General features: G+C 43.1%; 1 protein-coding gene and 1 long non-coding RNA gene across 5 annotated transcripts in view; one reads left to right on the top strand and one right to left on the bottom strand.

Annotated features, from left to right (window-relative positions):
- The first annotated feature begins 989 nt into the window (after positions 1 to 989).
- Positions 990 to 9,867, top strand: LOC143434862 (uncharacterized). Of its 2 annotated transcripts, XR_013104688.1 has the most exons (4): positions 990 to 1,376; positions 7,086 to 7,110; positions 8,128 to 8,245; positions 9,627 to 9,867. It is a non-coding gene; the product is annotated as an uncharacterized LOC143434862 (long non-coding RNA). The 2 variants fall into 2 exon arrangements; XR_013104687.1 differs by lacking the exon at positions 7,086 to 7,110 and having other exon boundaries at positions 1,144 to 1,376.
- A 5,123-nt stretch (positions 9,868 to 14,990) lies between these two features.
- Rcan2 (regulator of calcineurin 2) overlaps positions 14,991 to 25,887 on the bottom strand; it is a 219,971-nt gene continuing 209,074 nt past the window's right edge. For all 3 annotated transcript variants that reach the window (XM_034521636.2, XM_076915246.1, XM_034521637.2), the window contains one exon: positions 14,991 to 17,512. In XM_034521636.2, coding sequence (XP_034377527.1) covers positions 17,352 to 17,512 — 161 coding nt within the window. In that variant the 3' untranslated portion in view covers positions 14,991 to 17,351. The remainder of the gene's footprint in view (positions 17,513 to 25,887) is intronic.

The following is a 25,887-nucleotide window of genomic DNA, read 5'->3' as shown; positions in this document are numbered from 1 at the left end:
TATATCAACCACGCTCTGGGGCTATCGTTTTGTTGTGTTTTGTTTTTAGGGAGAGAAAAGGGAGAGATGGAGAGAAAGAGAGGGAGAGTGGAAGTGAAGTTAAATGGGGAGGGACCTGAGAGGAATTGGGAGAGGAGAAATACAATAAAAATAACCTATAAGTTTTTAAAATTAAAAGTTCCTTTTAAAAAAAATTCAAAGAGAGATTATGTCAGAAGCATCACATGCCACCAAGCCACAGCTGTGTGCCTTCTTTCTGTTCTTGCGTCCTGGGTTGTCTACCTAAGTTTGTCACTTGGCTGTCACAAGCTAGAGGCATCTGGCCTTTTTGCTCCTCTTTTGGTGGGGAGCCAGTACATCCTAATCCCTGGCACCTGTGGGTGATACTACATGTGAAAAATACATAAAAGGCATATCTTAGGCTGTGGAGTGTAGAGAGATGTACTCTACAAGAGGAAGACAAAGTAGTCTGCTCTTGGCTACAGAGGAGGAGAAGGTAGTATGGCCATAGATACGGAACTGAAACTGATGTGGATGGACACTAAGCAATTCGAGTGGCCACAGAAACCACAAGAGATAAGGAATGCCTTTCCCCCCTAGGAACACTGGAGGAAGCCTGACCCAGGTGATGCCTTGCTTTTGACTCTGTGACACTGAATTTGAACCTCAGTCTGTTCATCTTGTCAAAGAATGAAGTCCTGGTGTTTTACACCACTGTTTTGGATCATTGTTAGAGCTTGGAAGTAATACAGAGAATTAAAGTGAGATTTCCTTGCAAGCTTCCTTTAAAAGAGAGAAACTTAAGAAGCCCTATTGTTGTTCCTCATCCTCTGTACCCCTCCCCTGCCCACCCCACCCCCACTTTCCTTCCTGGATCCTATTAAAAAGATTCTTGTTACCTAGATGCTTAGAAACATGTGTCTGACAATTTTAGCTTCTATAAAGTTCTGCTAGAAAATAGAAACAATTTTGAGGAAAAGCACCTAACAGTCTGTCATAGTTAGTTCAGGGGAACAGTTGGCATTGAAGCAAAATGCACCAGTTAAACACCAAAGTCAAGGGGCTGCTGTCTGCAGGGTTGGAGCCTTTACTACAATCCTTAAGGAAACACTATTGTGAGCACCTGATACTAGGCTGGCTTTCCTACCACATGAGCCATTGTGTTCTAGGCTCTGTGACAAAGTAGACACAAACACTGTCCAGGCGATTGGCACCTCTCAGGGATGAAGTCCAATTTTCTCATGGCTTGGTTGACCTTTCTAGTCAGCAGACATGCAAGTGAAATCTCCTGAAGAGGCTGGTGACCTTCCCTGACAACTTTCAACTAAAGACTTACAGTTCTTTGTTCTGCCTTCTAAGATGCTGTCCACCACAAGGTAGGTATCTTCCCAGAGTCTACTTCTGTGTAACTTCATACAGCTGAAGCTGAGCTTGGAGGTGTGCACCTATAGTTCTAGCTACTCAGGAGCCTGAGGTGGGAGGTTTGCTTATTCAAGAGTTCAAGGCCACCCTGTGCAAGATAGCAAGATCCTGCATCAAAGCAATGCAGGCAGTGGATTTGACTGAGTAGGTTAAATGTCTGCTTCAAAAGTGAATTCCAACCCCCAGGAAATCAGGTACAAACTATAATCTCAGAGCTTCAGTAGCATGGGAGGCAGATACACAATTCCTGAACACTTGTGGGCCAGGTAGCCTGTCAATTTTGCGATGGCAAAATAAGAGGCCATGTCTGAGGGCAGAAGACAAGAACCCATAGCCTGCTGACTCATGGGTAGTCACTTAGATGATCTTCCTGGTGGCTCTTCACCACTGACTTTGTGGCAGTCAGGAGTCTTGCTTCTTGTCTCTAAGACTGAGTGCTTGTGTTACTGCTTGCTTCATGCTGAGTTGAATTAAAGAACTCTGAATGCCTTGTGGCAGGATAGCCTCGGCAGCTAAGGATGAGATCTTTGCCAAGAGACTCCTCTGCTGAGGGCATTTTCTGAAATTAAGTATCCTTCAGATATGACTAGCTCACCATCTTCCCCAAGAGATCACATCTTTTATTTTTCCTTCATTAATTTAAAAATATGTAGAAGGCTTTGGCTTGGCTCGCAGAAGATTGTATAGCACAAAGTCTTGCCATCTGGAAAGTTCTTGTCTTGCTGCTTTCCAGTTTTAAATTCAATTTAAAACATTTAAAGGGAAGCCACACAGCAAACACCGGGTGATGTGGCTCTTTGCCCAAAAATAATTTGTTTGTGTCGATGCACAGCCAGGGACAACTGGTGTTTGAAATCTCTTACTTAAGGAATCGTTCTATTCCTAGTAGGCTAGTGATTGTCTGTGGGGTGGTGGGCTGTGAGAAGCAGCTGGGTGCTTGGTCGAGCAAGATCCTGGAACCCTGGACCATTATTGGACGGCGGCAGGAGTTCTTCTTTTCATTTAGCTTCAGCCCTCCACAAGCACTCCCACAGAGAGGTCAATGGCCAACAGTCATGAGGAGCAGGCCTCAGGCCCTAGAGAGATTTACATACTAATGAGGTACATGAAGGCCAGAGGGTGGAGCCAATTAAGCATTCCTCCCCAGCCCCTCCTCCCTCTTCCCCTCCCTATTTAACTCAGGTTTGCCCTGGCTTTTACGCGAGGTGCATCCAGATCCATCCACCATCCGCCATAACATTAAAGCCTTGGACATAAAAACCCATGGGCTTTTTCATGACATCGGGACCGCGCCCATGAGGAACCGTGGAAAGACCTTTAATGAGCCACAGCAGCAGTGCCTAACGACCCACAGTCTGGAGGAATCTCCTGCGTTCCCAGCCGCTTTACCCACAATTGTCCTGGCTAGTGGAGCTCTGTTGACTTGCTAAGTAGTGGGTCTCTCAAGCATGGCTGAAGTTTCTCAGAGAGCAAGAGTTGTGAAAATCCAGGCTTTTAATGGAAACCGATGCTGTATCGTGGGGGTTAGAAGCCTTCAGTGCTTTATCGGACGATAGATAAGATTTTCAATTGGCATTTTGTTCATTTCTGGAATAGCCCAGTGGTTCTTGGCCTGAGTTAACTGCCAACATCTCTGCAGAGAAGTAGTTGCCACTCTAGTGCTACTTACTCAGGGTACCAGAACTCCAAAGCAAAGGCTCCAGGGTATTAAAGTCTCTTATCATGCCAAGAGTCTTGGGAGAGACTAGAAGGAGCGCTTGCATGAAGTACCGGCTAGTAGGGAGCAAATAGTTCCGACCAGGTCATGGTTCCAGTTTGCTTTCTGTTGCTCTGATTAAATATGACCAAAAGTAGCTTGTGTAAGAAAGGGTTTCTTTTCTTTATACCTCCAGAACACAGTCCATCATTGAAAGGAACCAGTATGTAAACTCCAAGCAGGAACCTGGAGGCAGCAACCATGGAAGAGTATTGTTTATTGGCTTGCTCCCTGGCTTTTGCTCAGCTAGCCTTCTTGTACATCCCAGGACCATCTGCCCTGGAATGGGAGTGCCCACAATGGGCTGAACCCTCCTCCCACACGAATCACCAATCAAGTTAGTCTCTGGTAGACATGGCCACAGGCCAATCTGATGAAGAAAAACAAAATCAGTTCCCAGGTTACTCTAGATTGTATCAAGATGACAATAAAAAATTAACTTGGGTAGACACTAAGATGTGAATGAATAGTACAAAAATGCAAAACAACCCAACAGCATGAATGGCATGGGTCCTAGGTGAGATTTCACGTTAGCCGACTGTCTTCTGCATGCCTCCCCATTTTCTTGGGCACCCCCAGTCTCACAGGAGCACAGGCTTTCTCCCTCTTAGGATGAAGCTGATTTGTGGCTATACCTGTCCTTTTCATCCTTTCTCTCTTCTCTACAGAGCTGCCTATACCCTGTGATTGGTCTGTGCAGAGCCTGGTTCTTTCGATCTGATAAGTGAGACTGGGCTACTGTGTGACTGAGCCCTATGTTGGTCAGCAGCCATGATGCAAAAAAACAAAACAAACAAACAAAGAGGCAAAAAAACCTAACTATGTGTAGGGTTTTAAATTTTCTAGTAGCCATAATAATATTAAATGAAGCCTGTAAAGTGGACATTTAAAATACGTGTAGCTCAGTGGTTGGAGCGCATGTGATTGCGACATACCGCACTGGCTACCTCTCAATTGCTCCTTAGACACCATTATTAATGGTCATAGCAGTTCTAGACTTGATCTTTGGGCCACGCTGTGGTCTGAACTATGGTGATTCGAAGGCTAGCGTTTCAGGAAGCTCTTATGATGTTCCAGGCAAGCCTGTAAACCCAATATTCTGTGGAAAATGAGTCCTTACTGGGCCCTTCACCTTCTCTGCTTAGGCAGACATCTACTTTGCATATTTGTGTATCTACTGAGATGGTTTTCAACCTTCTGAAATATTATTCTTGGTAATTCTTAGGAAGAGATAGAATGTGGGGGAAGGCGCATCATACATTTACTCTTGTGTACTAAACAAGGTCAATTCTTCACAGACTTTAGAAACCCAGGCAGGTATCATAGATGGGTATACTATGTCTTGCTTTCTTCTGTTTGTCCCTTTGAGGTCCTCCCTTTTAGTGTTTGCTTTTCTCCTCTGTTGATAGCTGAGTCTCAAACACCTTGAGTTGTCTCTATCAGGAACACAGTTTTTAAATAAAATTAGTTAAAAGAGCAAATGAAACACGTTATAAATCATATAATTATAAATCACACATTTTTTCCCACACTAAATTCCCTATAAGCAATTACCTTGGGGCTTCTGAGGTGGCACAGAGGGTTGGGTGCTTACTTGTCAAGCTTGAAGACCTAAGTTTGATCGAGATTGATCTTTGGGACCCATATGTCAAAAAAAAAGACAACCAACTCTCAAAAGCTGTTCTCCAACCTCCACATTATACTGTGGTATGTACATACCCTGCCATTCAACCTCCAGAATAAATACAATAAAAATGTCTTTAAAGCAAGACAAAATTTCAAATCTTGGGGAATGATAGCAGCTGTGACCTTGACCAAGAATTCATGTCTAAAACTAAATATTTGACTAGAAAACAAACAAACAAACAAACAAAAACTATAACAACAAAACCCCAACACTTTTACTGTCTTCTTTTCCCTTTTGTATCATACTAAGGATGAAACCCAGGGCTGCATATGCATTGGGTTAGCATTCGACTGCTAAACCAGATCACCTGGCCACAGCTACACAGAACAGAATACCTAGATGTAGACATGCAGAGTCCAATCTTTTGACACTAGGACACGGAGTGGTCATCAGCAATGCTAGCGAAACATGTAATCAAAGTTCAAAAAATTAGCCAAAAAATCCACCCTTATAATATTTTAAATAAATTTATGATTCTGTGTTAATCTGTATCCATAGCCACAGGCTGGGCATTCCTAGAAACTTTTTTTCCTCAGAGAATAAAATGGTTGTTGTTGGTTGCTATTGGTTCTATTTGATAATACCGTCACTGGCCTATGACACTCCATCATCCCTTGGTGTTGGTATTCTTTAAGCAATTGCCTCAGGGGCACAGAAGGCTCTTGGTGTTGTAGACACTGAATGTCAGCTGAAGAAAAGTAGAAATACTTAGAAAAACAAAAACACTCTGTAGTAAAAAAAAATATTAAAATCCCAGCTCAGGGTTTCTACTCTGCTTTAGGTTATTGAGTTCTTAGAAGAAAGACACACTCACACACTCACAGTCCTTATATTTACAATATGCCCTGAGCAGCACAGTAGCTGGGCATCTGCCTACCTTCCATGCAGTTAGAATCCACTTTTCTAATAATATTCCTGAATTATTACTTACTATGTTTCATCATGACTGCTCTTAGCTCCAACTGGGCAGCCCTCAGGGTCATGCTCTCCTCTCTCTTAACCCATGCTTGCTGTCTCTCTCCTCTTCTGCACACTCTTCCTTTATTCCATGGCTTCTTTCTCCTCTCCTGCATATTCCCCCTTCCCCTCCCCCTCCCTCTTCCCCTCCCCTTCCCCCTCCCCTTCCCCCTCCTTCTTCTTCCTTTCTTCTTTCTTTCTTTCTTTCTTTCTTTCTTTCTTTCTTTCTTCTTCTTCTTCTTCCTCCTCCTCCTCCACTTCCTCCTCCTCCTCCTCCTCCTCCTCCTCCTCCTCCTCCTCCTCCTCCTTCTTCTTCTCCAATCCCAAACCTGAGAAACCTAAACCCTCCTATGTCTCTTCTGCTCAGCTATTGGCTATTGGTGTCTTTATTTACTGATCACAGTTAACTGGGCACAAGGTCATTTAGCATCTTACTTGCTGACTTTCTCAACTCTGGGACACCAGAGTTGAGACTTAGCATTGGAATGTAAGCAGCATTAGGCCAATCCACTACAACATTCCATGATCCATGCCCTGCCCCACTACAATTGGTGCCATGTGTGTAGGTACAAGAGAGTCTTGGAAAATGTGCCATTTTCATTTTAGTCCCTAAGGTGGCAACTCTGAGAGAAGGTTGAATTTATGAACCAGTGATGATGGAGGATGGAGTAGCTTGCCTATCAGGCTGTCTTGCAGGATCTGAACATGCCAAGCATTTTACAGACATTTCATTCGATCCTCACAGCTGCTTTTCAGTGTATGTTCATTCAGTGCTCTCCACTTTTAAGGACTTCAAAGTGGTCAATTAGTTTACCCAATCCACGAAGAAGGCCCTTTGTGGTTTTGTCTGATAGCTACCTCCATTTCCATGTCTTTAAACTTCCACATGCCTCAGGTGAAATTGGGAATGCTGATTGATACTTTTCCCCATGAAGGCAGAGTGAGGGAGAGGAAATATTTCTGGCTAGGGAAATTAGGACAGCATGATATATTTTTTTTGAGATAGGAAGAACTTTTTTTTTTTTTTTGGTCAAAAATTACATAAGCTCCATCTTGGGTGGGTTTAGTAGGTGGTACCTGTCAGTCACCCCAGTGGCTGATAGAAGGTAGTAGGTGTCTGTAGTTCAGGAGAAATTTCATATAATTAACTAATCACTAAAAGATTGATGATCACAGACAAATCAGTACCACCTGCTTAGATTCCTTTTCTTTCAAATTAACAAGGTAAGTGGTTTTTTTTTTTTTTTTTTTTTTTTAATCAAGGGAGAAGAAATGGGGAAAATGACTGGTAAGTGACTTCTCTTCTGCTTAACAACACTGGTAGTCAGCATCTTGGATAAGCCCTGAAGATGCCCATTTCCTGATAACATGAATGGATTACACCTAGAAGCTTTTAGTGAATAAGACAAGCAAAGGCAATGAAAGGAGATCCATAGGCAAACCATAGGCAGTATGGCTTCTACCTTCTAGGGAGAGTTCCTTTGTTTCCTTGGCTATCATGCCTTGGGGAAGAAAATAGCCATGTTTCATATTCCCCCAAGGCAGTGATTATAGGGGTTCTCACTGACCATCAGCCCCATAGTCAAAAGAAAAAGTCAATACAACAGTCCATAAGGAACAGACAGAATTCTGTTTAGATGAGTGAGTAAGCATGGAAGGAGATCCTTCACCAGCTAGGTGTTCAGACATGCCCCTATTCCTGTAGGCAACTTGAGAGCTCAGCCTTTGCTAGATCCCCAAGCAAAGCAGGACTTCCAACTTGCAGATATGAGACAGGCTAAATGCATGCAGTTCATCTGCTAGATTTATGGTGACAGTAGATAACAAACCCAAAGAGTTAAAACAGAACATAGAGCCTTGTGGCAGTGAGCCGGCTCTAATGCTTTCTTAGTCCAAGAGCCAATAGACTATCTTCAAAGAGATGGCCTATTTGGCCAATTAAAACCTGTTCTAAGAATCAGTGTGTTTGGCTCGCTGTCATGAGAGAACACTTCATGGGAAGTAGCCATATTTGGAGCAGACACGGAGCAGCAGCAGCCGATGAAGGAGCCAAGTACACTGTGGGAGCAATGGCAGAACCCTGGGAACCAGAAAAACCCAAACACAACCACACAGCAAAGGCTTTCAACAGCGTTGAGGCAGTCAGATAATGATCAGGAGAATTAGCGATTTTCCTTACCCAAATGAGTAAAGAAATGAATGACGACTTTCTCAGAGAAATGAAAAAAAAAAAAAAATTCAAGTTGATGAGTACGACCTTCAGTATTGGTTTTTAAAAGCAATGTCCTCTTCCTTCCTATAATAGTTATGATTGGCTCACAGTTTGAGGGAGGCAGAGGAAGTCTATCCTGTGGTGATTCATAAGACAGCTGGAACATGAGGCAGCTGGTCAAGTCGAGTCTGTAGTTGGGAAGCAAAGAGAGGTGAGTATTGGTGGCCAGCTTGCATTCTCCCTCTTACCGGTGCCCCTGGGACATCACTGTCCACATTCAAGGCCCCTCATGGTTACCCCCCAGAGGTATATTCCCACTGCTAAGTTATATGTGTTAAGCTGATAATAAAGATTGGCCATATTTTCTATCTCCTTAGAGTGGTCTTTTTAAAACTCCACCTTGAGCTTCTATAATGTACTTCTATAAAGTAGAAGCAAAAAAGCCTGGGTGACTTAAATTAAAAATTTTGTTTGCTTGCAGGTCTGGAAGCTAAAAGTCTAAGACCGGGCTGTCCTAGGGGGATTGGATTTTGCTGAGGCCTCTCTCCCTGGCAGCTGACAGCTGCATCCCAGGGTTTCTTCACATGTCCTTCCTCCTGGTTTAGACATCCCTCTAGTGGGGAGGTCAGAGGACAATCATCAAGAGTCAGTTCTCTTCTTCTACTATGAAGGTTTTGAGGGTGAATTGAACTCAGGTCATCAGGTTTGGCTGCAATCACCTTTAGCCACTGAGCCATACCATCAGTCCTCTCTTGTCCTTCTTATAAAGATATTATTCCCATAGGGCTAATTAATAATTAGGCACTATCTCCAAACATACTTACACCAGGAATTATGGCTTCACAGCTGGATTCTCAGGGAGATACTGCTTAGTCAGTAACACTTGAGAGTAACTAAGTGTCTATAAAAGGTAAGGTCACATAGAATAAGAAGACTTGCTGTTTTGTTTTGTTTTTATGTCTTTTGAAAGACTACTGCAATGATAGGCACAAAGTAATTCTTCAATAAATGCTCATTGATCAAAAGAATGAATGACAGATTACTCTCTGATTCTTGGAGCTTGGGGAATCTGTGAGAACAGGCCAGGTAAACGGATGTTATTTGTCAATAAAAAGTATATGGTTTTCATAAACTCCCTTTCTAGTTGCATTAGGGTAATAAATACCACTGGGATTCCAAATCATCTGATGTGTTCACACCTTTCTTGTATCAAGGATTTATTGGGAATCAGAGAGATGGCTCTGTCAGTAAAATGATTGCATTGTGAGCATGGGGGCCCAAGTTTGATTCCCAGAACTCATGTAATCTCATCGTTGGGAAGGCCCAGAGACAGGCATATTCCTCAAGCTTTCTAGCCAGCCAATCTAGCCTACCTAGCAAATTTCAGGACAGTGAAGAAGCCATTCAAAGAGAAAGACTGGCATGATTATGAGATTAAATATTTCTTTTGAGAGGACTCTGAATTCACAGTCAAGCCCCGGGGAGCACCATTTTGTAATGAGGAAAAAAGTTATGAAATCACTCATATTTTTGACTCCATGTAGTTAGTGAAATTCATGTTTGTTTTCACTCTTTGCATTGGTGAATAAAAGAAGGAAACCTCAAAGCCCACAGGGACAAAAATGAGAAGATAACAAGAACATATGAAGAGCGAGAGATGAAGAAGAATACTTCACAAATGGGGGAAAGCTGACGTCTATGCAGGTGGTCAAGGCAAGCCAAGATGTAAAGAATGGGCAGAAAATCACATTTATTTAGGATGTCTCTAAAAGTGTGGGACTAAATTTGAGAGGATTTATCCCAGATACGTAATAAATGGCGTTTGTAATCCTACATTAGCCTCTTTGTCCCCTTCCCTCCTAGTGAGGTGACTCAAGTGCAGCTTGGGGCAGGTGGAGACTATTGTGGGCACACAGCATCCTGAAAGGATGACTGCTCTGCGAGCTTCAGAAGTAATGGTCAGACTTAGAGACTGGGTGAGTCTTTGTGTAGATAGAAGAACACTGGATTATGGTGTAGAGCAGACATGTGCAGGTGGACATGAAGGACCATCTACCCTGTAGAAACCTCAGTGTCACATTTTAGCTTAGAAAATATCACAATTATGTATGTTTTTTTCCCCTGTGGTTTAACAGTGTAGAGAACACGGTTGTTGATCCTTAGAAGTAGAGTATTCTGCATACAGGATAGAGTGACCTAAAGTGTTGCTGATCCTTTGATTTTGCAGCAACTGTGCAAATGGATGCTGATGAGAGACAGATGCTTGCAGGCACCTATGTGTCTAGGATATAGGCTGGGAGTGTAACTCATGTTAGAGCACTTGGCAGCACCATAAGAAAGCAATCTGGCATCATTGATGACCATAATAGGTACATGAGGACAATACTGGATAAAAAAAAGTCTTGAACAGTTCTAGGGAGCGCAATGTGATGGACAGTAGGTTTAGGTGTAGTAGCACAAGCCTTTAATCTCAGCATCTGGAAGGCAGAGACAAGTGGAGCTCTGTGAGTTTGAGGCCAGACTGGTCTACATCATGAGTTCCAAGCCAGCCATTGCTACATAGGCATTGACCCTATCTCCAAGAAAAAAATGTTGACTAGTAGGTATTGAAGATAAACAAGGCTAGCTTCTCCAAGATGTAGTTTCTGAGAGTTAGACATATATGCAGGAGAAAGACTGGGGAGTCTTCTGTGTCTATTCCTGCAAAAGACTGGAAAAAAATGAGTACAGGCAGAGGGAAAACTTGAACCAAGATGCAGAGGCCCCAGTGAATCCCACTGGTAGCTCCAGAGCTGGGGTGGCCCTGGGCATGGTCTTTCTATTCCATGCTGACTAATCAGTACAGGTAGCCTATCCCTGAGAAGGGGTATAATTTGAGATGGGGGACTCCTCCCCATATAGTTTTAGTGTCTGGCCACTCAGTGCCCTGAGCTGCATCTGGGAGTATGAATGCCTCTACTGCAGAGTAGAAACTCGGATTCAGACACAACACCCGCTCTTGCACATCAGATGACTCTCAGGGTGTAGAATTAGGGAACACTGTAGAGACAAGCACATATCATACTTTAAGAATATTAAGAATAACAGTACTTTAGAGCTCATTGCAGACTGCTTGGAAATGGCCATCATCTTACTGATAATCACAATTAGTCAAGGGGGCTCCATGGTTCTGCCTAACCCTAAGTTCTCAGACTCAATACTTCAGTAAGAATAGGCAGTTACACAGAAGAGCCAAGGATATATATGTGTGTGTGTATATATATATATGTATGTATATATATAATGTATGTATATATATATACATACATACATACACACATATATATGTATATATACATACATATATACACACATATATATACACACATATATATGTATATATACACATATGTACATATATATGTATATATATATGTATATATATATATGGTGTGTATGTGTGTATAAAATTTCAGAGTAAAATTCTTCAACTATATTACCTGAGTTTTCTAATTTCCCACTACCAAACAACATCTCCCGAAACTCCACTACCCATTATCTTTGAAAAGAACAGGTAACTGAGTTTGAGAGAAAACATTTTGCTTGAAATTTTCCCCTACTTTGATTGCATTAATTTAAGAGGCAAGTCTGCCAAGGGTTCAGTGACACTTTGCACAGTGGCTTTTGGCAAGGACACTCTGTACCAGCACTAAATGAGTGTTTGCCTGAAAAACTGACCTATCATCCTTTATAACATGTTCTTGTGACTTGAGGATGGGAAAGAAAACTCTCCAGTTTTCTCAGACCCAGCCCGTTAAGAGTGGATGCTGAGAATCCAGTCTTGAGTAGAGGAGTGGGTCCAGTTCCCCCACCCCCCACCCCACCCTCAAACACCCACACATTATAGAGTGTCTATATGTTTAGAACTCTGGCTTTGGGAAAGAAATCTCTCCCACTTGTGCCAGGACTCATCTGATGAATGGAATCACATAATCTTCCTGACGAAAACTCTCCTAATTGTGATGAAAATGAATTCTAAGATGCTATAACTTAGCCCAGCCAATCCTGGATCTTCATTCCTCTGTCCACTTCCTGTGGGAACATGGTTGGTCTCAATCCTGTGTGTCAGCCATATTGACATCTTTGAGGTTATTCAAATATGACCAGTCTTTCCTCTGCCTCCCGCAATGCTCCTCTCTCCAGTACTTTCATAGTTCATTTGGCTTTCTCTTCAGGTCACTTACACAATGCTGATAATTAGTGTTGTCAGCTTTCCAGAATGTGGAATCCATATCACCTAGAAGACCAGCCTCCAAGCAGACTTGTGAGGGATGGTTTAGCCTCTAGTCATGCCTATGCGGAATGACACTGCCTAGGTTAACTGAGAAGGGTTTCCACGCTGAAATCTTAGGCAGCACTGTTCCCTAAGCTCTGGTCCTATGTTGAATAAAAAGGGAAAGCTCTTTGCTTCTTGCTGGGGGTGCAACATAGTTGGTTGTCCCAAGTTCCTGCTGCTGTGACCTCTGCAGTGATGGTCTGCAATTTCTGTGAACCTGCATAATCTCTTCCTAGCTAAGTAGCTTTTGTCAGGGCATTGAACAGAAAGGAAATGAAGGCACATGGCCCCTCTTCTCAGCCTTGCTGCCATGACCCTCCAGCTCTGCTTTCAGAGTGAGCTGTCGGTGTATTTTTTTACTGTACTTCATGTTCAGAATTTGGGGCATGTGTGTTTCTTGTGTCGTTCCCACACAAGGTTCAATTCTCTGAAAATGAAAGGTAAGTTCTCATTCACCACTGAAAACTGAGCACCAGACAGGCAGTGTAAGTGTCCCTTGGGTAAACAGTGTCTCTGTGCTTACATTTTGGATTTTCTATTAAAAATTACTATTGGCTTTAAATTAACACTTTGTACATGAGATGGCTGGGGGACATTTTGAGTGTGAAGACCTTCCTAGCCCCCATTTACAACTAATGGTCTGTTCCTTCTCATTCTGATGATGGTTTTATTTTGACTGAAGATAAATTTCTTGGTATATCATTTGTTGAATAAGTTTTATGTATGGCAATTCAAATCAAGATACAGAACATATACAGCCCTCTAGAGAGTTTCCAGGCATTCCTGCTCCATCAACACTCGTCCAAAAACAACCCTGTTGCAATTCCTATCAATATAGTTCTTCCTAAAAGTATTTCTATGCATGTATAAGATGTGTATATGTATTTTTGTGCAAGAGCATGCTAGTGTCATGGACCATACATCTGGATGCCAGAGGACAACCTCTGTTGTCCTTCTTTGACTTTCATATTATTTTTGAGGCAGGGTATCTCTTGCTGTTTGCCACTGTATGTGCATTCCAGTCTAGCTAATCCAGAAGCTTCTGGGTGAATTGTCCTGCTTCCACCTTCCACCTTGCGTTAACTGTAATTACAGACATGCACCACAGTGTCCAGATTTTGCATGGGTTCTAGGATCCAGATTTAGGTGTCAGGAGTTCTTGACAAGTTTTTACCTGATGAGCTGTAAAACCTGATGAGTTCTTAGGCTCCTTATCATGCGTGTAAACTCCATAATTGGAACAATATGTTAAATATTCAGTCATATATATGTGTGTATATATATATGTATGTACATGCACATATACACACATGTGTTAAATATATATCTATATATAAATATAATTTACATTTAAATTATGTTAAAAGGCATATATATTTATATATATGCAACAGTGTAACTTTAAAATATATCTATGCTATTACATGCATTAGGTTTTTTATACATGCATTCAACACTTGAAGGACATTTGAGTTGTATCCAGTTAATAACTCCTGGACGCTCTTCTCTGGGCCTTGTTGTACATATTTTTAAATTGATGTGAGCGCTTTCCTCTATGTGCTTCAGAGTGGAAGAGCTCCAGACAGACACGTGGGCTATTTATTAGCTACTGCCTAGGTGTCCTCAGTTGACCATGGTATCTTCTTCACAAGGCCTCCTCTGCCGCCTTACCAGGACTCCCTCACTCTGCATACTTCATCTAAACCATTCTGCTGCTAGATGCCAGGCATGTTCACCTTTGACGCTTATTCTTGACTGACAAGAGGGGATGTGGAGCACCTTTTACTGTTTATGGGTCACCGGAGAGTTACAGTACGTTGTCTGTATGTGAATTGCCTGATGTAGGCAAATCATTTCAAAGAAAGCGCTGTCTGTCTTTTACAGCTGGCTTTTAGAGCAGTGGTTCTCATCAGGTGGGTTGTGAGCCCCTAAAGGCCATTGGAAAAATGCAGATATTTATATGATAATTTATAACAGTAGCAAAATTATACTTAGGAAGTAGCAATGGAAATGATATGATGGTGAGGGGTCACCACGACGTGAGGACCTGTGTTGAAGGGTCGCAGCCTTAGGGAGGTTGAGAAACACTGCTTGGCTGTGAGTTATTTAACTCCTCTGTGTATAGCAGCTATGTTCTCCCAGTATGGAATTTCTCTTTTGACTTTCCTATTCCTATTGGGTCACTGCAGTGGATGAACACTCCAGCCTCAACGACACCTAGAAAGCCAATCTTTTAGATTCCACTCGTTTTTCTTTTATTGTTTAAGGGTTGTCTTTCAGACGGCTTCCTATTAGTGTTTTTAAAGAACATAGCTGGGGGGGGGTGTCATAAGCGGTTCTTAGCACACTCAAATTGGCTTTTTAAATCAATATGGTTGAACTTGACAGTAAAATAACCTTTTATGCCCCCTTAATGAGAAGCCAACCCATCTTGCCAGGCTGGACTCAAATAACTTCTTCATGGGATAGCTGTTACCAGCTTTCCCCCTTAGTTCACCAGGAAGAATATCATTGAGTTAGTTACATACGTTGGTTGGTTACCCCTCAAAAAACCCTCTAAGCTGGTTTGCACTTCCCCACCTTCCGCACCTCAGGAATGCTTAGCCCAGGCAGACAACTCAGAAACGATGCCACACAGATATTCATTCACCAGATATATTTGAACTCTAAGCTCTTTGAGCTGTACACGTGCACAAATGATTCAGTTGGTGGAAACCTTCCCCTTCCCCTCCATTTAAAACATTTCAAACTTAAAAGAGCGCTAAAGAGGTTTGCATAATGAGCGTCATGGAAGTGTTGAGGCGACTTTCTCAGTGCTGGGAGGTTCCATGGCTTCCCCATTCCTTCTGGGGAAAGCTCCCCCTCTCTCTTCCCCATGCTCAACCTAGAGCGAGAATCCCTTGATCTGCAGCAGGTTAACATCGACATATGGCAATACAGTTTACTAAGACTAATCACCTGGGCCATCTATAACACTGAGTTCTTAATGCCTATGCATGCCAACTTTTACTAAATTAGAAATTTCTCCTATCACTGTTTGGAAGCACAAATTATTTCTAAGGCTTTCTCTCCTTTAGATTTTTTTTTCCTCTCTCTCTTAGAACCTGCATCCTGAAAGCTAATGTGGAGTGTTGTAATCAATCCATCTATACAACGGAGTTCAATGCTTCTGCCACCAGAGGGCATCATCTCGCCACTATTTGTAGTCTTTCTGTAGCCAATTGAAAAAAACCCAAAACCTTCCACAACAAAGGAAAGTCAAAGCCTTTGCTTATTGTATACTCCTCAGATCTGATTTTGAAAAGGAGACTTGTTTTCCCCGTGGAAACTCAGGATTCCACAAGCAATACTGTCCTCCGTCTCAACCGTACTGTACCGTGTCCGGCACTATATTGCTAAATTTCACAGTAGAACGGACTTTAATTTTCTGAGTGATCAGTCTAGGTTTAAGTTTCTGCTGAAACTAACTAACATACACCTTAATCAAAAAACCACAATAATTCCCCCCATCAGGTGGCTGTGTTAGTGTTCTTGTGTATTATTCTGAGGCTTAGGCCATGAAAGTCCCTGCCTGTTGTGTGGTGAGTGGTATTTGCATCCAAAGTTAATAGTTAATGAACAGGAATAGATGAGGCTTTGACACATGGAGCAGAAAGTATGGTTCTGCAGGTGTATCTTCTGTAATGCACTTTGGGCTAGAGAAATACAAAAGTCACACGTAACAAAAAACAAGGAACTGTGGAGCACATGGGCACTGGATGAATGGGAGGGGCATCCATTTACCCATCATCCTTTGTGCTCTGAAATGCTCAGCTGTATACGTTCTGGGATTTAGTGTCACCCAAGTTGCTTATTAACTGATACTTGGATCTTTGTTTGAAAACAGGTGGTCTGGATAACAAACAGGTTGACTAATCAGTTATCTATTGGCATGAGACATTGCCATACCCTTTTGCAACTTAGCAGGAACCGTAATAGAGCATAATAGTATCAGATCATCTATATTAGAATCAGAATGCATTCAGAAGCAACACAGGTATGATGTCATTAAGCAGCTAATGGTTGAACAACCACTAAATAAAAAACATCCAGAATTTTAAAAGCACAGCTCAAACATCTGTACAAATATACAAAGGAGTGGTGGATAATCGTTCAGACACTATGAGACTTTTATAATAAATAAGTTTGTCTGAAATAAATAGGTTTGTCTCTGTCACTTGGACAAGCCTCCCCAGTAACACCAGGTAGTCCTACGTGGTAGTGGTGTTCAGAATCTATTGAGGAATATCTTTGGGGCCAGGCTCAATTTTACCTCCAGGAATTTGGACAGAGTTCTATGATGTATTGACTCAAACTAATAATGATTCCCAGACTTATTGAGCAGAAGGGTGCTGCGGATGCCCCTTGTCTATACAGGACAGGGCTGGGATACCACAAGTTGGGGCATATCCTCAAATCATCAAAATAAATGCTGGTGATCGTGCATGTCCTGGGAATGTCGGGATGCAGAGGACTGGGTGAGACCAGATAGGGGGATCTCATGCAGTCAAAGCCAAGTTTACTTATGGTCCTATATAAGTGGCCAGGAAAAAAAAAGAAAAAAAACATCACACCACACACACACACACACACACACACACACACACACACACATACACAAGAACTGAACTGGAGCAGCTCACAAACAACATAAAGACTATTCATTACTAATGTCTCTGGCTTGGATCAACATGAGAGAACAGAGATATAGGCTGTACTGATTGTTCAATAAGAAAATACTACCCTTTGTTTAGAACTTTCTAAATGACGGATTGTAGTTAATGGGTATGAGTTGGTTGGGAGACATATCACCTTTTCCTAGCCCTTTTGTCCGAGAGGCTTAATTACAAGGAAGGATTCGCAAACAACCAAACACCCAGGGACTTAAAGGCAATTAACTTTTTGGACAAACAACAAGGGGGAAAAGCATGATAAGAGGAGATGCATGTTATCATGGACATGCTCAGTTGGACACGGAAGGTGGCAGGCCGGGACGCCGGGTCTGGATGATTTTTGGCTTTGGGGAAGTTTTTGGATCCTCCTCTTCCTCCATGTCACTGTCGCACACGTGCACGACGACGCTTGGTGTAGACTCGGTCCCCGCATGCAGCTCATACTTTTCTCCTGAAAAGCAAGAGACATAGGGTGAGGAAAGGGAATGAGGTCTTTTGTTTGTTTGTTTGTTTGTTTGGTTGATTGGTTTTGTTTTCTGTTTTTTTTTTTTTTTTTTTTTTTTTTTTTTTTTTTTTTTTTTTGAGTCAGGGTCTCTTTGTGTAGCTCTGGCTGTCTTTTAACTCACTGCGTAGACCAGGTTGGCCTCAATCAAAGAGATCAACTTGCTTGCTTCCTTCCTAAGTGCTGGGATTAAAGGCATGAGCCACAGTACCTGGCCAAAGGATATATTTTTTTAATTTATTTTCTCATATATTACATCCTGACCACAGTTTCCCCTCCATCCTCCCCTCCTCACACTTCCCCACCCACTTCTCCATTTCTCTTCAGAAAAGGGCTGGCCTCCCATGGATATGAACCAAACAGCATATCAAGTTGCAGTAAGACGGGGCACCTCCCCTTGAATTAAGGCTGGACGAGACAAACTCAGTAGTAGAAAAAAGGTCAAAAGAGTTAGAAAAGCCCTTGATCCCACTGTTAGGAGTCCCACAAGAAGACCAAGCTACACAACTACAACATATGCAGGGGGCCTAGGTCAGACCCATGTAGGCTCCCTAGTTGTCAGCTGTGTCTCTTGGAGCCCCTGTCAGTCTAAGTTACTTGATTCTGTGGGTTTTCTTGTAGTGTCCTTGACCCCTGTGGTTCTGTGGGTTTTCTTGTGGTGTCCTTGACCCCTGTGGTCCCTATAGTCCTTCTTCTCTCTCAGAAGGATTCTTAAAAGCTACCTTGGTAAGGTTTGCAAAGGAAGTAGGTCAAGCATTCTTAGGAGCGTTGGAAAGCCTGTGATCTGACATCGGATGGAATACAGCCTGTGTCTCATTGTGTCCTGGCTATCATCTATCAAATATCCAACTGCCATCTGTCTACTATCAACTAGCCAACCCCAATAAGCCATTTAACATTTCTCAGAACAGCAAGATCAACTGTACATTTCAAAATGGTGCTTCCATTCTGGTGGACTGTTAAGGACTAGATGGATCTGGCACTGTAATGCTTTGGTTCCTCAGTGCCCTCCAAAAACTCAGCTTGCTGTGCCCTTGGGCATGAGAGAACATTCAAGAGCTGGAGTATCACAGAAGAAAGTTAAATCATTGAGGGTATCCCCCTGAAGGTGGTGATGGGATCCCTGCCCTCCTCTCTCTCCTTCTTTTTTGCTTTCTGACCTCCGTGAGGTGAGGGGGCTTGCCTTCTCCATGACGGTTCTGTAGAGAGAATCTCTTATAAACATCACCTGTCAATAAATAAGCTGATGGCTAAATGATCTGAGGCAGGAAATAGGGGGCGAGACATGATTTAAGACATGAGAGAGATGTGATTTAAGACAGAGAAGATAGATGTAAACCATCAAGGAGATGCTGAGAAGATGCTAAGGAAGAAGTGGGCTGGGACTGAAGAAGAAGTAACTAACCACATGGTACACATAGAATAGTTTAAATGGGCTAAATAAGTTATGAACTAATCAGGGAATGAGCCAAAGCATAGGCATAGGTGTATAATAATAATAATAATAATAATAATAATAATAATAACAACAACAACAACAACAACAACAACAATAATAATAATAATAATAATAATAATAATAATAATAATAATAATGTTTTAGAGTCATTATTGATGGGAACTAAGGGACCAAAAGGAAAAACAGGTTTAAAAATTACTTTTACATGGTTCCTTCCTTAGGAACCGTGCTACACAGGGCCAAGTGAGCATGGACTAAAAACTCTAAAGCCATAAGCCCAAATCAACTCCATTGACTGATGAGTTCAGGTGTTTTGTCTCAGTGACAGGGACCAGACGAACACAGCCAGTTAGTCAGACCTACTACTGCTTGATCCCAGGCCTTGCTGCTAATGGCTGAGTAATCTCGAGTCGGACGTGTTTTGGCTAAGACAGTGTTTAAATTCTCCCCCAGAAATATGATTCCTGCAGCCACAGCTCTGGGCTACAATAGAAATGGATCATTGCTTGTCCAGAATCTTCAGTGGTTAGCAAGTGACTGGTAGATGATCATTAAGGTCAGAATTCCAAGTGTCTGTCTGTCTGTCTGTCTGTCTGTCTCTCTCTCTCTCTCTCTCTCTCTCTCTCTCTCTCTCTCTCTGTGTGTGTGTGTGTGTGTGTGTGTGTCTATGTGGCACATGTGTACACGAGCATACGCTGCTCATAGTCATAGGTACTGTCCCTCATGGGCATCCACGTTTGGTTGTTGTTTGTGGTGGTTTGAATATGCTTGGCCCAAGGAGTGGCACTATTAGGAGGTGTGGCCTTGTTGGAGTAGGTGTGGCCTTGTTGGAGTAGGTGTGGCCTTGTTGGAGTAGGTATGTTGGAGGAAGTATGTCACTGTGAGGGTGGGCAATGAGATCCTCCTCCTAACCACATGGGAGCCAGTCTTCTCCTAGCAGCCTTTAAATGAAGATATAGAACTCTCAGCTCCTCCTGTACCATGCCTGGCTGGACACTGCCATGCTCCTGTCTTGATAGTAGATTGAACCTCTGAACCTGTAAGCCAGCCCCAATTAAATGTTGTCCTTATAAGAATCGCCTCTGGTTCCCTGTTTTACAATTAAGTCCCTCCCTGGGACCTGTATGTCTTCATTTCACCTCGGGGTAGGTGTTTCCTGAGCCTCTCCCATGGTCTTCCCCAGTGCTGAATGCACAGTGTAGTCAAATAACATTTGTGCTGTATCAGCATAGACCAGTAGAAGCAACACATTCTCTAGGTACAGGAGCAGGGGGTGGGGGGTCTACAGCCTGCGCTGTTAGCATCTCCATCTTCCCCTGAAACCTCACCTCTTACTGCTCATCCTTCAGGACTCAACAGAAAAAGACTTCTAAAGGTAGTATCTTCCAGATTGCATCTTGGTCATTGGCTCCCCAAGTCTCACCAAGTCCAGATGTCCTTGAACTAGTCCAAAAGATTCTTTGTCATCTCTTAGCCATCTTTTCCTGAGTTCACCCACTCCATGTGTTCCTTGTCACAGTGACTTACCCCATCTCTCATAATCACAGGGTCTATATTCTTCCACTCAGCCTATCTCCTGCTATTATTTGGTACCATCTCACCTCTCTCTGAGAGTTCCTTAAATCCTGCCCCCCCCAATGAGGATCACGACCCAGAAACCATCCTGCCCAGGAACCGTGCCTGCTGTCTTAAGTCTGTATGGTGAGTCTCTACTTGATGGCTAGAGCAAAGTCCCCATGACAGGGTGTCAGTCATTTGTGGCCCTGTGCACACACTGGTAAGCAAACAGTAGCAGAACAGAAAACTTACAAGGTATAGACTTAAATGTTGGAGGCTGACACTGAAAATAAGGACCTTGGATGATGTAGTAGGTATCAAAGCTCTTTCAAGTGACGCTAGGAAGGATGGCCACACTGCTCAGTCACTCTTCTTCTTTGTTTAACTGTCTCCCTAAAAGGTATTGAAGTCCTAACCTCCAGTTCTTGTGAATGTGACTGCATTCTGATAATGGGGTCTCTTTATAGATGACCATGTTAAGATGAGGTCACAGAAACTCACACAGAGGGAATGAATGCCAGGTGAAGAATGGGTCTATGTTGTCCAAAGCCAGGGTACGACCAGAAGCTAGGAAAGAGGGAGGAACAGGTCCTTCTCTAACACGTTCAGAGAGTGTGTAGTCCTGTAACACACCTTGATCTTGGAGCCTCCAGAAATGCAGGTCAACGAGTCTTGTTGTAGAAGCCATTCTCATTATGGTGCTTTGTTTGACAGCAGGGCAAACTAATGCAGCTCCACTCTGCTTTGTACTGAGTCAAAAAAAAAGTTGTATTCCTTTTCAAGTTGTGTGTATGTGTGTTTGCATGCACACACATGCTTACTTGTTCCTGTAGGTACAGGTGTGGAGATCACAGGATAGCCTTGGGTAGTCTTATCTACTTCCTTGTTTGAGAGAGCGCCTCTTATTTGCTGCAGGTACACCAGGCTAGCTGAGCCATGAGTACTTGGGATTCCCCCATTTATAGCTTCCCTCTTGGCATAGGAACACTAGGACTATAGACACACACTAGAGTCTCTGGCTCTCTGTGGGCTCTAGATATCTGAACTCAGGTCCTCCTATTTGCATGGTCAGTGCTTTGCTTACTCAACTGTCTCTTCTGTCTCTGAGGCGGGAAGCTCTTTATCAGATCGTCCGTCAGCATTCCCATCAGCATCCCACTGTGTCCAGTAGGAACATTCGTGTCAGTGACTAGCCCAGGAAAACAGAGTATGATGGCTCCTAAGTAATCTGGAAGCAAAGTCAATAGAAGCAGGCAGAGGAGTTGCTCTGCAGTGCATGGAGACTGTGAGTTACATGTATAGAAATTACAGATAGGACTGCTGCAAGTATCACATCTTTGGTCCAAGTTAGCTGATAAGGACCAGTCGGCAGGCTGCCCTTGTTTGCACCCAGCCATGTGGCAAGCTGGAATGGAAAGCAAGCCTTAACCCAGCAAGGGAGTAATCCCCTTTGAAATCACTGTGGGCATCTTGTGGCCCATTTAATGTTGTATTAAATGAGATGGATTGAGTGGAATTTATCATCATGGTGGTATTTTGTCCCAATTTATTTTTTTTTTTAAGGCAGAAGAATCTATTTGGGTGCTGCTGATAGGAGGAACCATCTTGGAACTAGTTTTATCTGAGGGGTGCAGGAGATGGCTTGAGGCATCTCTGAGCACTGGTTCTTGGAGACAGAACTTACTAGAAGTGCTTGCTAACAAACAAACACCAGTAGGTTCAGCAACCCTGCTGACTCTGATCTAGTGGAGGTGCGTGTATGTGTGTGTGTGTGTGTGTGTGTGTGTGTGTGTGTGTGTGTGTAAGAGAGAGAGAGAGAGAGACAAAGAGACAGACAGAGAGGGAGGTGGGTAACAGAAGCATGAATATGAAGGTCACGAAACCTAAGGCTGGTGTGGATGACAGCGGTGATACAGGCCAGCATGAACCTTGGCCCTTTTCTCGTCTTTAAGCAAGAAAGCTATTCTTGTTAGAGAGAAGATAGCATCTTATAACCCAGGCTATCCTAGAACTCACTATGTAACCCAGGCTGTCCTGGAACTCACTATGTAATCCAGGCTGTCCTAGAACTCACTATGTAACCCAGGCTGTCCTGGAACTCACTATGTAATTCAGGCTGGTTTTGAACTTGTAATCCTTCTGTCCCAGTCTCTGAAGTGCTGGTATTCTTAGCACACTCTACCATTCCTAGCTTCCTTTTTCCTTCCCTTCCCTTCCCCTTCCTCCTTTCTTCCCCCTCCTCCCTTTCCTCTCTAATTTCTTCTTTCTTCCCATCTTCTACTCCCACTTCCCTTTCCTTCCTCTCACTTCATGCCCTCCTCATTCCTTCTCTTCTCCTGTCCTCCCTTCCTCTTCTTTCTCCCCCAGCCCTTTACAACTGCAATGATGCACACAAGGAAAGCTCGCCTTAGTTAGGTCTCTTCTTCATCTTGGCTAAGATAACGGGGTGCTTCTTCCAAGGCACTCCCCCCTGCACCTTGTTCACACCTCTGGCATGGAGGAAGCAGAACCCAGAACTGAGTAGCAGTTTGCCCCCCTCTGGTACAGTCTCTGCATGTGGGGTGCAAAGCATCTTCGGTTACGTTAATCAAGTCAGACTGCACAGTCATAAGGGATGTTTTCTGGCTGTGGTCCCATTAAGGCTGACATCTCATTGTGCTATTTTGGGAAACTTTGTTACTATCAAAATCCCGCAAAGCTTAACATCTGCTGAGTGCCTACAAAATAAAAAGAAATGGCCTTAGCTTTCCTGGATTGGATTTTTCTTTTTTTGGCTTCTCTTTCCCCTCGGGCTTCAGCTAATTCTTCCACCATGAAGGTTGACGTCAATGTTGTCACTATTCAAAGGGAACAACTGTGCTTAGTTGGGGACAAAGAGCTTGTGTCAAGCTTTTTCCACCCAGGGTGGGGACAGTCTTTGCCATGGTGCCACGAGGACAGGACATTCAGACCAGTTTCTTTTATGGGACAAAAAAAGTAGTCATCTGTCACCTGCTTGCTCCTTTGTCTGCAGTAGATTGTCCTGCCTCCTGTGTACAGAAAGGAGGCCAGGGCCAAAAGTCATCAAAAAATGTACCAGTCAGTGTTTTCCCTTGACCTCTGCTGAGACACATGAAAAACTAGCTTGTGGGCAGGAGTCAAATGCTCACTCAGGCCTCGGACACTGACTGAGGCTTGGCTGCTGTCCAAGATAGATGCCCAACTTCTGTCCTCTAGCTTCTTGAGTGGGTGGTGACAATGTCCCCAGTTCCGGTGGTATGAAGGAGGGACTGTATTTCAGGCAAGACGCCTCCCGCCTGTAATGAGCAGGGTCCTGAAGGATCCTGTGTGGTAGTGCTTTCCAGTCTAATTGACACAGGGGTGGCCATAATGTCAGCTTTGGCTCTAGGCAGTGACTGAATGCATCCTGCATTTTCTCTAGACTTCCTCACTGAGATTACTGTTTGTAAATACCAGTGTCTCACAAAGATGCAATGGTCAGGAGGTGGTGTACACAATAAAGCAGAGTCAAGACTGTATAGATTTCACCAGGCAGTGGTGGCGCAAGCCTTCAGGCAGAGGCAGGTGGATTTCTGAGTTCGAGGCCAGCCTGGTCTACAAAGTGAGTTCCAGGACAGCCAAGGCTATACAGAGAAACCTTGTCTCGAAAAAACCAAAAAGAAAAAAAAAAAAAGACTGTATAGATTTCAATGCTTAGGAAGACAAAATAATAACCCTTTCTAATTAATGAAAGGAAGAAGAAACCCTCCTGAGACTTCAGCACTTTGGGACTAGTCCCTAACATATGTCCTGATGAGGAACAGATAGAATCTCTGTCCTGGGGGCTTTCCAATAGCAGTTTAACAGTGTAGGGTGCTTTGTTCCTTAGCACCTCCTACTCTTCTGGAAGATTCTTACTTGTTCACACTGACCCCCTTAACGTAGGAGTATATTTCCTGGCAGGGCCTCATACTGATTACCTGACATCTACGTAAGTACCCACTCATGCTCAGATATCTCATATGGGTTGTATCATAACCTTGTCTACCTTGTTTCTTTTCTGCCTGGGTTTCCCTCAAAGCTCGTTCTATTACCCTTCCAGGCATCTCTATGAAAATTCTTAGAGCCAGGCACCCCTCAATTCCTTTCCCATCATCCACCACTTCTGATCAGTCTTGGCGCTTTCCTCAATGTGACTCTGAAGCATTTCCACATGTGTTCCTTCTAACACCCGCTAGGCAAAGACCCCAACTGGTAGAACTTTTGAAACTTCCAGCCACCTGGAGCACTTCCTGTTGTTTTTCTCACCACAGCAACTAGTCTTCTTGAAACAACAGATGGCGATGCTGTATTATCACACACTAATAACATGACTCAGAGGAAGTTGTATAACTGAGCATTTATCAATGCAAGGAGGTTAGCACCCGCGTTCCTAGGATACAGTGGAGAAGAATTCATGCTGACTATATAAAGCTCTCCCAAGATGCATGATAGTAATTACTTGGGAGAATGTCTTTGTGGTCAGTGCTGCTCAAATAATCTGTTTCCTATATGATGAGCTAATCATACAGCATTTAAATAACCAAGCAATGAAACAGTTGCAAAGAGCTTTGACTCAGTGGGTCATGAGGAAGCCTAAGAGCTGAAAGACAGGCTGTGTCCCAATATCACTGCAGAGCTGGGCACCATGGAACCTGAGCATGAAGACAGACTCATTCATTCCCCCAAGTTACTGGTCTCCATTTTCTGAATTGTCATTGGTAAATCTCTCTCCTTTTTCCTCTCTCTTCTTACCCATATCCGTACCTCTATGTCTGAGATAGAAAACTGCAAGTTGCTATTTTAGTGAGATCTTGGATCTTTTCCTCAGGTTGTCTGAACCATTCGATTCTACTATTTAAATGTATCATATTTTGTATCCATAATTATCTCATTGGAGTGATATTTGCACATGTGTGTATGTATATGTGAGTGTGTACATGTGTATATTATGTGTGAGTATGTGTGTGTGTATGTGTGAGGGTGTGTGTATGTGTGAGTGTGTATATGTGAGTGTGTATATGTATGACTGTGTATGTGTGTATATGTATGAATGTATGTGTGTATGTATGAATATGTATGTGTGTGTGTGTTGCCGTCACTTGCTGTGTTATTGTCTTGGGAGTGGGTTTCTCACAGAACCAGAAGCTTAGTTTCAGCTAAGCTAGCCAGCCAGCCAGCCAGCCAGCTCTCAGAATCTGCCTGATTCAATCTTCCCAATACTAACCCAGTTCCAGGCATAGCTATCCATGTCTGGAAGTTATATGGGAACAGTATATTTGAACTTAGG

This window comes from Arvicanthis niloticus, chromosome 17, assembly GCF_011762505.2.
Source record: "Arvicanthis niloticus isolate mArvNil1 chromosome 17, mArvNil1.pat.X, whole genome shotgun sequence".
NCBI lineage: Eukaryota > Metazoa > Chordata > Mammalia > Rodentia > Muridae > Arvicanthis > Arvicanthis niloticus.
The sequence above is the reverse complement of the archived record's forward strand: the minus strand, read 5'-3'. Positions and strand labels throughout refer to the sequence as shown.